At 38.2% G+C, this 16,012-nt stretch overlaps 1 protein-coding gene across 3 annotated transcripts; it reads left to right on the plus strand.

Moving 5' to 3' along the window:
• The first annotated feature begins 574 nt into the window (after window positions 1–574).
• RGS21 (regulator of G protein signaling 21) lies at window positions 575–10,882 on the plus strand. 3 transcript variants are annotated; one of them, XR_006169072.1, is made up of 6 exons: window positions 575–1,924; window positions 3,558–3,632; window positions 6,822–6,883; window positions 7,499–7,665; window positions 8,159–8,425; window positions 9,792–9,810. XR_006169072.1 is itself a non-coding variant. In XM_042820187.1 (6 exons), the coding sequence occupies exons 2-5, from the start codon at window positions 3,622–3,624 to the stop codon at window positions 8,360–8,362; spliced, it is 444 nt and encodes a 147-aa protein (XP_042676121.1). In that variant the 5' UTR covers window positions 575–1,924; window positions 3,558–3,621; the 3' UTR covers window positions 8,363–8,366; window positions 9,792–10,882. The 3 variants fall into 3 exon arrangements, 2 of the variants coding, with proteins under 2 accessions (XP_042676121.1, XP_042676120.1); XM_042820187.1 differs by having other exon boundaries at window positions 8,159–8,366; window positions 9,792–10,882; XM_042820186.1 differs by lacking the exon at window positions 9,792–9,810 and having other exon boundaries at window positions 8,159–9,185.
• Window positions 10,883–16,012: the final 5,130 nt, after the last annotated feature.

The following is a 16,012-nucleotide window of genomic DNA, read 5'->3' on the forward strand; positions in this document are numbered from 1 at the left end:
GCAAATGACAACTTAATTAATATTTGTTCTGACAAGAAACAAGAGGACTGAGTTCTAACATAATGAATCTCAAAGGAAAAGAAAGGTTTCCTTCTACCGCAACTGGAGGCAATTGATAATGTGGCTCTTAGAAGCTGTGGTGTATAGAGGCAAGTAAGTGACTCACAAATGGCAGGTTATTTTTTCTCTCCTTTCTTTTTGTCCCCAGCTGCTCAGCTGCCTTAATTAACTTTGAATACAGTTCCCTCTCCCTTCCAAATTATTTTCCATGCATAACGTTGAAAGGCTCCAACTGAAAAAAAAAAAAAAAGCATAAAATCATCTTCTCTTCAGTGCTTTATATGCTCATGCATGAACACCTTGCTCAGATACCTGTGTTAGACCCCCCTCTGTTTTTTTGCATTACAGTCAAAAGTCTCAATCAAATGACCATTTAGCTCCTGTGTGGCTGTATGCCAAAGATATAAACATCAGTCCTCTATCCAACATCCAGCTTGCCTTCATTTCTTCTTTTCTCCTGCTGTCTTGTTGCCATCTTCCTTTTTCTTTCTTTTTTTCTTTTTCTTTTTCTTTTTCTTTTTCTTTTTCTTTTTCTTTTTCTTTTTTTCTTTTTCTTTTTCTTTTTTTTTTTTAACACTGGCCAGTGAGAACTGAGCCGTGAAAGCTGCCTGTTTTTACTTTAAAGCTTTTATCCCTACTTTCCTAAACAACATGTGTTGGCGTAAACATCTCAGATGTCAACTCACAAGAGGAGTTATTATGAATCAGACTTTATCTTTGGCTTCATTAGAAAACTTAGTTAAAATTAAGTAGCGTGAAAAACAACCCTGTGAAAGTCAATACCTTGTTTTCAAGCGGAACAGAAGGTTAAGCTGAAACCGAACGTAACTACAATTCCTAAGCAGCTGTTTCTTCAGTGTGCTATTTTCTTGTATTTTAGAAACTTGCTTCTTCACAATCAAGGACACTGGTGTATTGGTTTTCCCTTTGATCCATTACTCATCCCATCTTGGTTTGGGACACACCGCCAGCAAGGCAATACACAGAAGACAACTGATACAGGGAATTATGGCTCAGGAGCTCTCTATGACATCATGCCTATTTTTTATATATTATTGTGTTGGTACAATTTATATCCATCTCCAAGTGCAAGATTCTGATACTGCCCTTTAAGTTTGCACCATACAGGCTTCTTGTGCAAATAGGAACTTTTGTTAACCTGCTGCTATAAAAATAGTAGTTTGTTCATCCAGGACAAGATCTGGGACAAACAATCTGCTGAGTAGTACTAACTTAAACTCTTCAAGTTTGCATAGTTTTGTTCTGAGAATTGCTTCCAATTCCCCTTTAGTCAACATTTGTGTTTGTTTAGCACTTAGAAATCATGTACATAAGGAGCACAACATGATGAAAAACATTTTGACAGATTGTTCTGGAAATCAAATCTTTCACCTGAAGGGACACATTGCTTGGGTGGAAAATAACAGCTAATTTCTTTATGCAAAATAGCTCTGTGGCATACTGAAGATACACAAAGTTATTCACATGGAAAAAAAATAAATAAATGCGTTTGTAAGCTGTCCACACCGTATTATTGGAAGGTGGAAGATGCGGATTTACATAGTGCTGTGACTAAAATGGATTTGCATCTGCTATGACAGGTGGTTCCATTTCACTAGGATGCCAGCAGTGCCTAGGTCATCTTCCAACTTAAGAAAGGTGGTAAATCTACTTGTATTGCTTGGATCAAGAGAACCTTCATTTTCCTCCTGAGGTTATGCTATATGGAGTAATATCCAACTAGCCTGGCTGTGGAATGGATTCAACGAAGGCCAAGTGCTGAAGGGCATTAAGATATTGAACCTGACAGCAACACTCTAAAACTTTTGTGGGAGAGTGTGACATTTTCTCACATTGCACTAAGGTGAGTACAAGCAACTCTTTTAGGAATATATAAAAAATGCAAGTGATTTCTTAGGTTAATACATCAATAGTGCAAGCTGAAGAGTTGCTAAATACTGGTATCTAGCTCAGGTGTGGTTAAGCAGAACACTAAATGATAAGCTTAATTGCTCCAACCAGCCAATACCTTTTCATAAAGGATGTTGGTCCTTATCAAGCAATAGGGGTGAAGGATGAAATGTGCAACCAACAGCTCCACATTCCCTTTCCTACAGTTCTAGCTCTGTTACCATCCGCCAAAGGCAGTGCACTCGTAAATCCATTGCAGGTCAATAGAGAGCTTGTTTGTTTGATGTAGTGTATTATGAATAACCAAAACATTTGCACAAGTAGCTGATGGATGTGTTGTAATACCGAGACGGTTTTTCTCCTTATGAAATTTCTGTAAAATATTGGTCTTGTCTGGCACTATTTTATAGTTCACGGTATATATTCTGTGGAAATTAGACCAAATAACTAATGGCAGAGAATAAAGATGGTAGTTCTTATTTCTGTCATTCTATTATAACTTTTAGAAGCAAGTGGATTCAAAGATAAGAAATCTGCAGGAAAAAAACCCAATAGCTTCATTTTGCTGCCAGAAATCTTGCTCAGTATTAAGAAATTAGGGCTCGAAGGGGTACCTTGGGTCGTTGTTCCTAGTTTCCTATTATCAAAGGCGACAATGTAAAATAATCTCTTTCATGAATGTATCAGACTCTATATTTGAAGTACAGAGACGTAGAGAGGACAAAAACCCCACTGGGGAAAATTATCAATGGTACTTTCTGAAGCCTTCTGTTTTTCCAATGAAACTTTTTTACTGTTTATATCCATTTGTTCTTTTACCAACATTCATCTTATTCTTAAGCTTATATATATATATATATATATATATATATACACATATATTTCTCTATTAAAGGAGAATAAAGTAAGCTGGGTAAGGGCAGTAAAGGATTAGGCTGCACCACAAGGAGAGAGGCCTGAAAGTAAAAGCCTCCTGGTTCAGGAGAGCAAGGGAGCAAGGAATATACCGAGAAAGAAAAGTGTTGAGAAGAAAAGAATAAAGAAAGATATCACAGCAAAAGGAAAAATTATATGAGGATGTTTCTGGGACGGAGTGATGCTCTTCGAAGAGATCACACCGAATGAAGTATCAGTAAGAGCAGAAGAAACTGCTGCTTTACAGTTTTCAGATACCACACGACCCCATTGTTTGTAGCAGCATCAGTGTAAGAAGACTTGTTTGAATAAATGAGAGACAAACACTTCAAGGGCTTAGACCTTCGAGATGTATAAGGTAATGGATAAGTCGCAGGTGCGCTTAGAGCAGATACAATAGTAAGAGCAAAGAAATACAATGAAGACTTTTCTAGCTAGGTGCACTGAACCTATTTTGCATCCTGCTGTTCCACAGTCAGTAAGATGATTTCTCTAATAAGATGTTGTTCAGAGCATAACTGTAAGATAGCATGGCCACTGCTGAAAAATAAGCCATAGTTCTGAAAGAGAAAATTGTAAAGGAGGTGTTAAAAGCAGTCTGTCAGCTTGCACTGTACTTTGTGGGGATGCACGTGCTAATTGTATTGTTCCTGCTATCATATCACCTTCAGCTTGAAGATCAGTCAGGAAAAGAAATTCTGCCCTACCCGTGACAGTCAGACAGTGGAACAAAAAATGCCAGTGAAGTGAGTTGTTTTTTATGGCTATTTTAATCTTAGGCTCTTTATGAGATGGTCAACTTTTAAATGATCTGGACACTTTTTGTTTTCCTTCCCCCTTACACTCTACAATGATGATTTTGGTTCCTTGTTGTCACTTCTGCTTGCCATTCCCATCCAAATCCAATGAAATCAGTGAAATCATTCTCTGACTAATAAATGTTAAATCAAATAGTATTACTGATGAGGAAAAGAAGCAGAATTATGTTTATATTGTCTTATCTTTGCTTTTTGTTCTGCTGAAGCGCCCAAAATTTGTTATATTTAATTAGAGTTTATTACTGTCACTGAAAGAAATTCTCTGCTGATTAACTGCATTAGCACACAACAACTCACAGAGCACTGCATGATGCTATGTTTAGCTTTCATTTCTGTTTTTCAATCCAGACTGAATGTATTTGCTCTCCAGTTTCCCTCCTGTATGCATGCATACATATTTATAAATACATATATCATTTTCTTCTACTTATTTAAATATCATTTTGTGCGGTTGGATAGAAGTAAACCAACAGCTCCAAAAGCACTTGCTTTTAAAAATGTCAGTGCAGAAACCAACTGTAATAATTATAAATATAACTGCAGTTACAGTGCATGGTAGCACCATAATAGGATCATACAATCACAGAATAGTTCGAGTTGAAGAGGACCCTTAAAGTCCATCTGGTCTCACTCCCTGCAGTGAGCAGGGACACCCACAGCTCCATCAGTGCTCAGAGCCTGACCTTGGCTATCTGCAGGGATGGGGCACCCACACCTCTCTGGGCAGCCTGTGCCATGCCTCACTGCCCTTAGTGTAAAAAAGCATTTTTCTTACTTATAATCACATAAGCTCTTGACAAATATACATAGAAAATAGCACTAGTGGTACATGGGATCCTTTTCCACTCTGTTGTTCACATATCCCAGCTTCTCACCCATCATGACCACAGACACTGCCAATGGCTTGTGATGCTCTGCCAGCCCAACAATGCCCTCCATTACCTCTGGTTCTTCCTGCCTGCCCTTACACACAGAATGCTCAGCCTCCACAACAATTAATTTGTGAGGTTTCTTGAGGAACAGAGGCTAGTCAGAAAATATGATTTAGGTGTCTGTAAGAAATTCCATGATTTGTTTTGACTGCACTGAAACAAAACACTTCCAAACTGTTCAGTTCCTCCTTACTACCAAATGAGAGGGAAAAGGCATACAAATATTTCCAGAGCTGCCAGAAAGTCAAGTGATGATTACATTCACCTGGAATGTAAATTCAGTTTCAAATCCCCATGCCATCGTAAACTGTGTAAGATAAATAATCACAGGGTGGGAAACATGGTTTCCTGTCAAGGTCTTTGTATAAAATATAACAGTTTCAATACAAGCAACATGAGGCAGGGATCTGTTGGATACCTTTCCAGGTATTGTAGTGTTCATATCCTCTTTTCACTGTATAGAAAAACTGCATCTAAAATTTGGAGGGGAGGGAGTAATCAATGACTTACTCACTTAGTCTGCTCTGGCCTTGCCCTTTGAACTATTTGTTTTATTTCGAGTTCTTTGTTCAGTGCAAAATGTCAGCAAAACCTATTCTTCATTCCCACTGAACTTTTTAAAAAATTGTATTTTAAATGTGCATGAATTTCACTAGAATTCAAAGGATGTTTGAAAAAACCTACTCAGTCTATTTGGAGTAGATTACAGGATATTGGCTTAAGTAAATCCTTTATCTTTCACTACATGTCCTTAGAATCATAGAATCACCAAGGTTGGAAAAGACCTAAAAGATCATCCAGTCCAACTGTTCACCTATTCCCAATAGCTCCCACCAAACCATGTCCCTCAACACAACATCCAGCCTTTCCTTGAACTCCCCCAGGCTCGGTGACTCCACCACCTCCCTGGGCAGTCCATTCCACTGCCTGACCACTCTTTCTGAAAAGTAAGACTTCCTCATGTCCAGCCTGAATCTCCCCTGCCGTAGCTTGAAGCCATTCCCCCTGGTCCTATCACTAATGACACGAGAGAAGAGGCTGACCCCCAGCTCACTACAACCTCCCTTCAGGAAGTTATAGAGAGCAATGAGGTCTCCCCTGAGCCTCCTCTTCTCCAGGCTGAACATTCCCAGCTCCTTCAGCCTCCCCTCATATGGCCTGTGTTCCAGACCCCTCACCAGCTTTGTTGCCCTCCTTTGAACACGTTCCAGGGCCTAGAGGTAACATGAAAAACTGATTGACTCTTGAAATGACCTGCCTGCAAGATTTGCTAGAGGATATCTTTCAGATTTTATGTATTTTTTTAGTTTTTCCTCAACAAAAAATTATTTCAAAAAAATTTCCAGTTGCATACTATTGAACTGAGGTTTAGTGAAGAAATGTACTCCTTAACAAATAGGATATGACCAATGTCACCAATCTGAGACAAGAATATGACCAAAGTCAGATTTATTCTTCCTTATTGCTAAATGGTGGTTACGAGACTAACGTTCATTTGGAGATGCCTGATATTGAGAAAACTAAATAGGAAAATAGCATAGGAAAGCAGGTAGGCACACAGTGATTCCATCAGAAGTTGTGTGCTAAGAGGCACATCTCTGCACAGTGCTTCATTTTTATGAAACTGTTTTCTTCCAAACAAAAACTGTAAGCAGTAACAATAATACTGGTCAAGGGAGCTTTTTTCTCTGCTGGAGGTTTAAATTAAAAGCTCTTAAAGTGTTAATTTCAATCAAAGCCAAGTTTAATAGAACTGAAAGCTTTTACTTTGACCCTTATTTACATGTATTCAAACTTCTATATTGTTGAGAAATTGCAGAAAAAAGCCCATAACGTTACCAGTGTTAGCATGATAACTGTGTAGATAATTCTACTCATTCCAAGAAGTAAGTGTCATATTGATGGTTGATACATTTGAACTTGAGAAGGAATTCAGTACTCTAGAACGTTAATATCCCTCATATGTTTTTACTGTAGTTCAATCAATTGCAAACATTATTAATGTTGTTTCATGGATGAATTTTCCAGTGTCAAATAACATTCTGTTTTATGAGACTGGGTCCTCTATGCCCCCACCCCAAAAAGTGCTCCTTCTGTGGGATATCCAAATGATAGAGTAGCTACCATGGCCTGCACAGGCAAAAGATCATGATGCTATTTTCAAGGATAGATGTTGTTTCCATAGGTCAAACACAGAAGAAACACTGGCTTGGTCTGACTCTGTGGATACACTACTTGCTAATAAAGGTAAGAGTAGATGAAAAGTGTTAAAAATAACAAAACCATGTCAAATCAACTCACAGACATTGCCATCAGGTTTGCACACTGCTGTCTGCCCACCTAACCATGTACTCTGAGCCACAGTACTGCTGGTGGCATGTAAGCCTTGTTCGACTTGAAACTCATTACCTGAAAAGCAGCATAGAAGCTATCTAGCCAGGCTCTCAACCCTGAGAGCAGCACACTGCCACAGCACAAATTAATGCTCAGCACGCTGCTTAGAGTGGGGTCAGCCTCACATCCCTGATTGTCTAGTTGCTCCAAATCCTCTTATAGACCACCATGATCCTGATTTCTTTTTGAATAAGAAGCATTGGAGAGACTGGCTCACACAAAGCAGGTTTTGGGATCCTTCCTCTGTGAATAACTGGCAGAACTCCCTTCATCACCTTACCACTGCTGTTGTGTCATGCCCTTATTTTCCCCAAAACAGCCTCCTGGGGCTAGCTGCTGGCTGGTGGGCAAAACAATTTCAGAAACATAAGTGACAATATATATCCTGCAAATAAATGCACACATTATAGAATCTATATTGATTTTTCAGCTTCCTTCTACCCCTCAGTCTCATGCATTTTTCTCCAGATGGCCTGGCAGCTTTCAGGAAGTTTTTGAAGTCAGAATTCAGCGAGGAGAATGTAGAGTTCTGGCTGGCTTGTGAAGATTTCAAAAAAACCAAGTCTTCCACCAAGATCGCAGCCAAAGCCCAAAAGATTTACGCTGACTTCATTGAAGCTGATGCTCCAAAGGAGGTAAAGATTTTTTTGCATGTACTTTGGGTACCGACTGAGGATGGGAATCAAGTGGAAAGTTCAAATCCAAAACTCCTACAATGACGGAAAACTCATTTCAACTTGGCTGCCCTTCCCCGTTATGTCAGCGATTTACCTGGTGGAGAACTTTGTGTGAAACAGCCTGATTTGCTCTAATCCCTAATTTGCCCTTTGGTGATCTGTACTTCATAGGATTTGGTCTGGCAGAAAGATGAAATAATCAAAACCCAGTTTTGTTCTTATCACCACCTCAATCTAGTTCCACAGCCCCAGCGATGCCAATTGTCTAAGAACCAAATAAATGGTATTAAAAAAATGGTATGCTAGAAAAAGAAGGGATGACCTCCCTGCCAATTGGCATCAGCCTGGGTATGTGGGAGGAAATTCAGAAGCTGATTGTGTCCTGTACACAAACAGACCTCAGCATTCCAATCAAACTGACACTGATTTTGTTCCTCCTTCCTTCCCACAGATTAATATTGACTTTCATACAAGAAATCACATCTCTCAGAACATCTCAGAACCCACCCTCAGTTGTTTTGATGATGCCCAGAGGTTAATCTATAGTCTCATGGCAAAAGACTCTTTTCCCAGGTTTCTAAGGTCAAAAGAGTATAAGGAACTAGCAAAGAAGCAAGACAACAGAAATGACAAAAGGTGGCTCCCATTTTTGTGAGAAGGTAAAAGCTAAAGGCCTGAGTAGTTATGAATTTGTAGGTGCCTCCTGTTACAACTCAGGGTAGGTAATATTTTATTAAAGTGATTGTACAAAACAGAACTCTTAACTGGCTTGTTTTTAATGTATGTGTGGTTGCTTCTGCTAAAGTTGGTGGAGAAGTATTCTAGAAACAGAATGGAATATACTATGACAGTTGAGTTTTTTTAGTAAAAATCTTGCAATTAATATTTTTTTCCAGTAGTTTCTTCATTTGTTGCAGTGATTTTGCATTTTATAAGTGAAATGTTCTGTGGTCTACCATCAGTTTTTTGATAGAAGTATGGACTCAATAAATTCCTTTCATGGGACTTGAATACACTTATTCCCTTTCATCTACTTATTTGTAAAGAAAAAAAAAATTAAAAACCTCTTTTGAACATGTTCTACACCACTTAAAATAGAAGAAGAAACGTGGTAGATGCCATACTGTGAATGACAATGAATTAAGGACATCACTTAATAAAAAGCTGTTTTCTAACAAATGTTCCTAGCATTCAGAGCAAAGGGATGTTTCATAATACATGCTCTTTAACACAACTCTCTTCATTTTCCTTTGTATTTATCTCACTTAGTTCTTTTCACTAAAACATCTCACTTGTTAACTGACTATTTGGGAGAAAAAAAACAGAGCAATCTTCTCTTCATACATTTTCTAGTAATGATTAATTTAGTTTTCTTCTGTAAATGCACAAGTTGTAATGTATGCTTACACTCATGACGAAGTAATGTTAATAATGACTCCTTTTTTTTCCTAATTAAATACCGAACCATAGAATCATAGAATCATTGCAGTTAGAAAAGACCTCTAAGATCATCCAGTCCAACCATCCACCTACCACCAACACTGCCCACTGACCACGTCCCTTAGTGCCACATCTCCATGATTCTTGAACACCTCCAGGGACAGTGACTCCATCAGCTCCCTGGGCAGCCTGTTTTGATGCCTCACTGCTCTTTTGGAGAAGTTTCTGCTAGTACCCAGCCTAAAAAGCACTGAACAGTTTTAGTGGAGTAACCATACTAATTAGAATTTGTCATCGTGTCACAAGAAATGAGAGGATTTTTGGGTGTCTCCAGTTGCACACTGTGATCTTCTTCATTGCTCCTCAAAGATTTATAGCGTATTTTTAGCTGCAGAATGAGCTGTAATATATTCCTGAAGAAAAATATATTCTAACCCACATGGAGAAGGAGGAATAGTCACAATCAAAAATAATTCTAAATACAAGAGGTAACAATAAGATTAATCAAGCAAAAAAAAAACCCTAGTAACTTTCATTTTATATGAACTCGATCCTTTTGCTGTTCTCCGATACCCATAGCCTGTTCTATCACCTACTTTTTCTTCTGGCTTTCTGCATTTCTTTTTCATTTCTTTCTTCCTCAGCACTAGCGGTTAGCAGAGAAATGAACATGAGAGGCGAGGCTGAGCTACAAGGAGGATGTGGTTTTGTTCGGCAGTCCCGCAGCTACCATTCATTTTGCAATGAAACTTCAGTGGAAAATCGCAACTTCCGCCTGGGCGCCGTCTCGGAATCCTTTCAGCACTGGGGAATTTCTGCTGATTGAAGTCACGGTGAGGACAGCAATCAGGACTGCTGAAATTACATAATTTACTCAAATATATAGCAAGCCATTTTTCCCTCTTACAAATCCAAGTCTCGTTTTCAGAAGAGGTGAGGTCAAGTCGCCTTTCTCAGTGGGCCAAGAAGGAAGCCCAAAAAATCTGCTGCACCAATGGTTGTGATCTAAGGAAAAGAGTGCCTTGAAATAGCCTGTTCTAGTGTTAGATATGGAGGTTGGCAGCCCCGCCTGAGGAAGGGGTTTTGGAGCTTGATGATCCTTGAGGTCCCTTCCAACCCAAGCCATCCTATGATTCAATGATTCTATGTGTGATAATGAAATCACAGATGCCTGACAGTGCTCTTTTTCGAATTCCACATTCCTGACTTTATCACAAAGAAAACCAGAGAGCAGTAGAGCAGGAGGCTGTCAGGGATCTCTAATTCCTGGCCGAAAACATAAAAAAAAGTCCATCTTCATAAAAATAATCCCTTATACTTTTTCTGGTAACTCTATAAAGAAATAGTGGGAAACCCCCAGTGGAAACACATACGTCTGCACAGACGAACATAGACTATATCCAGAGAGGTGGGTATCTGACTAATTCTCTGATCACCAGTCTAATTATCATTAGAAAAAATAAACCGTTCTTAGCATATTATTTTAATAATTCTGTAATAAAGTATCATGGAGGATTTTAATGCTATTTCAGTTAATTTAGGATGCTTAAACAGAAATGTACAGTAATTACACTTTTAGGGGTTATCAACAACTCAAGTATAATAGAGCATACTAAGTTTGCCATAATCTTCGAATTAAAACTACATCAACAAAGTAAATTAAAAAAATTGTTGAGCAGACCTTTCAAATCTTTATAAATTAATCTTTTTTTTCTCCTGTTTAAATCTGAGAAAGCACTTGGCATGATTGCTTTAAATACATATACATGATCACTTGAAATTTGTATATGATAATTTGATGTGCATTCACAATTTTTCGAATAATTAAAGCATCTTACTACATACAGCAGTGTTTTGGAGTTGAGCAGTTGGATTTTTGAATAGTTACACAGTACAAAATATGCATTATTAAAGATCCATTTCACAAAGCATCTGAAAATGTCTAGATGTGAAAGATGTGACCCAGTCATCTTTATTCTTGTTCATTCCCTACGTCTATGACTTTCACATTTAAAGAAGTCATAATCAAGCATCCCAAACCCGGTAATTTGACAGAGGAAAAAGCCAGCTACTGAAGTACAATTTCGAAGACTGAACTTTGCTCAAATCTCACAGATTTACCAAGAATTTCCAAGAGTGATCTTGGCCTGTTTCTATAACCTGCTGTGCACAAGTGTGAAATGGAGAGGTTACCTCCATCTTCCACCTACATGTAGGACAGGGGTGCCCATTAATATTTAAGGAGCGTGTCAGCACTACAGGAAGGCATTACAGATGTTCAGGCTTCTGGGTGATCTTTTTGACCAAAGCCTCTTACTATCAGGCAGAGAAACATCTTCATTGCCAAAGACATTTTTTTTCTTATGCTTTTTCCATAAGGACATAAAGTACTGTTGTACCTAAATAGAAAGCACTTGCAGAGAGTTCTATTAGAAAGAACATTTGCACTGCAAGTGTCTTGCTTGCTTTCACTGAAGTATAGTGATAGTTCCTTTTTTCAATCACGCAAAAAGCTCAGTTCTGAGAATTGTTGTGCTTTAAAGGACTCAATCTCTTTTAGAGCACAAGTGGATTTACCAAAAAAAAAAAAAAAAAAAAAAGCTACTAAATATAAATGGTAGGAATAAACTCCAAGTGGAATTTATTTCTTAATAACATCATGTTACTGGAAAAAAAAACCAACAACCCAAATCAACAAACACAACAAAAACTGAATTCCCACACACAGTGACACTTCTAAATCTCCCACAGCACATAGGAACTTGGATTCTGTCAGATCCATCACGTGCACATCACGGCTAGACTGCCCCAGAATTACAATTAGAGGCGCAGTAATAACAGACGTAAAAGAAATGAATAAAAACATATTAAAAAAAAATATGGAGGTTATTCTGAAAGCAATGTCTCCACATCTGTAGCAATCTGTACCAGTAGAGGTGACCCACTGTCACCACTGCTGAAATGCACCACCCACCCCTCACTGAGATCACATCCACTCTTTGGTCCCTACAAACATTCAGTAAGAGTTGATGAATTCCAATGGGTGCCATTTTTTCTGCATGGAGAAATTCAATGACACCTCTGCAAATGTTGGAACTGAACACTCAGCATTTTCTGTTTTGTCAGGAAATTCCTTGCTTGAGCTACAGTGCACAAAATGACTTGAACACTGATACACTGAATCACAGGACTGGCACAAGAACCTCCCCAGACTCATTTCAGTCTTGATCCAAACATGAAGTTTGAACAAAAAGCTCAAAAGAGAGAATCTCTCCAGCATTCTCTGCTGCTTAAATGAGATGAGCATCACATTAGGATGACCTGAGAGCAGTTTTGCACCATTAACCTCATGTAACACCTTCACTCCTGAATGACAGGAGCCCTTTGTGTTATGTGTGGGACTTAGAAGCACGTTATGGGCCTGAAGAATGGAATGCATTTTCTGCCTTTTGGTGCACTAAAAGCCAAGGGTGGAAAAGCCATGAAAAGAAGAATTTCCCACGTTGGTTAAAGATCTCAGTTTGCTTGAGAGCCTCAGTTTTCTTACCTGCTTAACAAAAATAAGAACCTCATTCATATTTACCTTCAAATAGAGCGTGATGTTCTGTCCTTATGGTACTTAGGAACCGTAATTGTTCGATACTGTAATTATGAAGTAAAATCACTCCATCTGAAACATTCATTTAGTGACAGACAGAAACGTGGCACTAAAAATATCCCTAAAAGCTTTACTTTAAATGTTCCTAAGCTGTTCATTTGGAAAGAAAATACCTCCTAGAAGTTTCTTTTTTCATTTTCTCCAGTTCTTCAACCTCTGTAGTTTGATCTCAGAAATTGGACTCAATGTATTCCTAGATGTTTCAAAGGAAGCCCTGCATGCTCTGATCTTTTATTGAGAAAAAGGAGACAATTATAGAGTAAATAATTCTCTTATATTATTATTTTGTTGCCATGGGTTCCGACTGCCATGATAACATTTCTCTATCTTAGATGGGACATTGCCTTGTTTAGTTTTTTGTACTGCATTTATATTTGCATATAAAGTGACTACAGCTGGATTTGTCTCCCCATTTACACCAGTTTGCATTTAGGTTTGCATGCGAAGCTATATTTTGGTCTATGTATATGTTCCTATCTACACATAACCACCCTGGAAAGACAAACAAAACCTTGTACTCAATAAAACTCTAGGGAAACAATTTTTTTTTTTCTTTCTAATACAGTGGTTATAGCTTGAAGACTCACAAAGGAGAAAGAAAAAACTTCTTAATTTCTATTTCTTGAAAAGCTTCACGTGATTACATTGCCTTTAGAATGTCACATTTTAGCACAGAGAAGAGCATAGGAAGAGAAATCATGAACTGCATGATGTAGTATTCTGAATAAAGTATCATCTGTTTTCATTTGTTTTGACACCAACATTGCCATGCCTGCACAGTCCAGAGATACAGAAAGGAGAAACTGCCCAACTCAGTTTCCCACACTTGTCAATAATCCCTAGGCTGAAGCTTCTTTGGTGAGTTGCCCTGTACACACCTTTCAATTTTGCACCAAATTAGTGTGAAAAAAATTAAAGCATTACATAAAATGTGTTATCTTTTTCTCCCTCTGAAATACAGAACTGGACTACATTAACTACAGGCAATAGTCTCTAATCTACCAGCACATGTAAATAATGTTATTTAGTAGTTCTTCTAACCTGGATATAGATACTTCTGTGATAATCTGAAGCAAATAGACTGCATGAATAGCACAACTGACATTTGCTTCTGAACAGATAAAGGATAAAGAATCTAAAAAAGTATATGGTGAAAGAAAATCTCAGTCTCAAAAATACATGCAGTTAGCAGGATGAGCTCCTTTGACAGGCTTCTTATTTCAAACACCAGAAACACTTCTCACTAGAGAAGGTGCATAGGCAAATTCAGGCTGAATGGGCTGACACCAGAAGAGCTGAAATGCACACTGCAGTGAAACAATGGTACATAAGTTGGAGGATGCCAGATAAAATGCCATTAGCAAGCTCTAAGACCAGTGCTTGCATTGCTGGCACTTGTTCCTGAGTTCTACATTTGGCCTTCCTGCCTTGGCTCATCAGTACAAAAACTCTTTGGCACTTGTCTTGAAGCACTATCAGCAAACATGCAAAATTAAGCACCTAAAATTCCTTGAATTCAATTCTAGAACAAATGGTCTGGATTTTGACCTAAATTCAGTCATTTCAACCGGACTTAACATTGCAGTTATGAAAGGTCCTTGTATCTATTGAATTTCTTTCTAGAGCTTTGTCGTTTAGTAGAATAAAATGAAAAAACTCACCTTGCCAAATGGCATAGAAGAGGTTCTGTGACATGATATATTTATCTTTTCATGTCAAACAAAAAGTGCAGCGTATTCTAGTCTAGACAGACACCTTTTACAGTCACAAATGGTTTTCACTATTCCATATGGTTGATAGTTAATCAATAGTACTATTGGAAGTACTATCAGGAAGTACTAGAAGTTCCACATTCTGCCACAGGAATTATGAGAATGAACTGTACTTGTGTCACACTTCGTGCTTTCTGATTTGTGCCTTTTTTCTGTCATTCTCATACTACAGCTTATGTTGATCTCTCTGCACTGACGAAATACATTCTGCAGTGATGCTGAATTCTTTGTCAGGAATATATCTAGTTGTTTTTTTTTTATTAGGACTAAAACATTACCTAACCATGTATAGCAAGGTAATGTATATATACGGGAGTTGGAAGAATGGTAAAGGTGGACATAGGAGGAGGACTCCAGTAGGAATTTTTGGTATCTGTGAATTTAATAATTACAAAAACAGAAACAGTCACTGTATCTCACACTACAGTATTTTAGTAATAATTTCCGATATCCTTTTTGTGTTACTATTTATTTTTGTAATAATTATTCATTAAAATTTTCCTGGGAAATTATTCTTTCTCTGTCAGCCCACGTGAAAAAAGAGAAATGACAAAACGAAACAAAATTCACTCAAGATGTTTAAGTTCTTTGATCTCACAGTGTGAGGGAAATTCATATGCAAATGTAATCCAGGGGCCTTAAGGAGGTGGGTAGTAAAATGCAATTGCATGGAAACTGCATAAAGCAGAATGAAGACAAAAATTATAATAAGACAGCTTCATAAATGTGAATTAACATATTGAAGGGAAAAGAGCTTAAAATACAGTTGACTGGACAGATGTGAGCTATCAGTACTGTTGGAGAACATTTCGCACCTTGGTGTAAGAGCTTGTTTATTCAACTGGATATTTTTCAAGAGGAACAGGTTGCCCAAGGAGGTTGTGGATGCCCTGTCCCTGGATGCATTCAAGGCCAGGCTGGATGTGGCTCTGGGCAGTCTGGTTCTCACTACTAAATAGTTCTTTCAGTGTCTGCAATTCACTCCAGCTGACACTGCTGCTACCTCTACAACAGTCACTGCACACAGAGTGGGCGTTCAGATCTCATATTGCAGAACTGTGCTGGCTTCCTGCTCCATTAACTCCTAAATATCCCACAATTTTCAGGTAAATGCCTTTAAAAGGACCAGGACCAACTGTCCTCCCAACTGCTCCTGCCTTTGTAGGGGTAAATCAACGTTCTGTGAAGAGTGCTATCTTCAAATAAGGGCATTATCTTAAAAGAATGGCTTGGCTCGTGTATCCGCATCTATTTTACATTACACTAACATTAAGACAAATTTGCTTTTGGTATGGTCTCTTCGACATCTACAAAATCCTATGGTACCACCTAGTGGCAGCTCTTCAGACAGCACTAAGACTGTGGGTATTCCTGGAACAGAAATAACTGACATTTGTTTTGATGAGAGACTTGAACTACCCGCACACGGAGAGAA

This window comes from Centrocercus urophasianus, unplaced genomic scaffold (assembly GCF_019232065.1).
Source record: "Centrocercus urophasianus isolate 14NV4802_14NV808 unplaced genomic scaffold, USGS_Curo_1.0 seq_18, whole genome shotgun sequence".
Classification (NCBI taxonomy): Eukaryota; Metazoa; Chordata; class Aves; order Galliformes; family Phasianidae; genus Centrocercus; species Centrocercus urophasianus.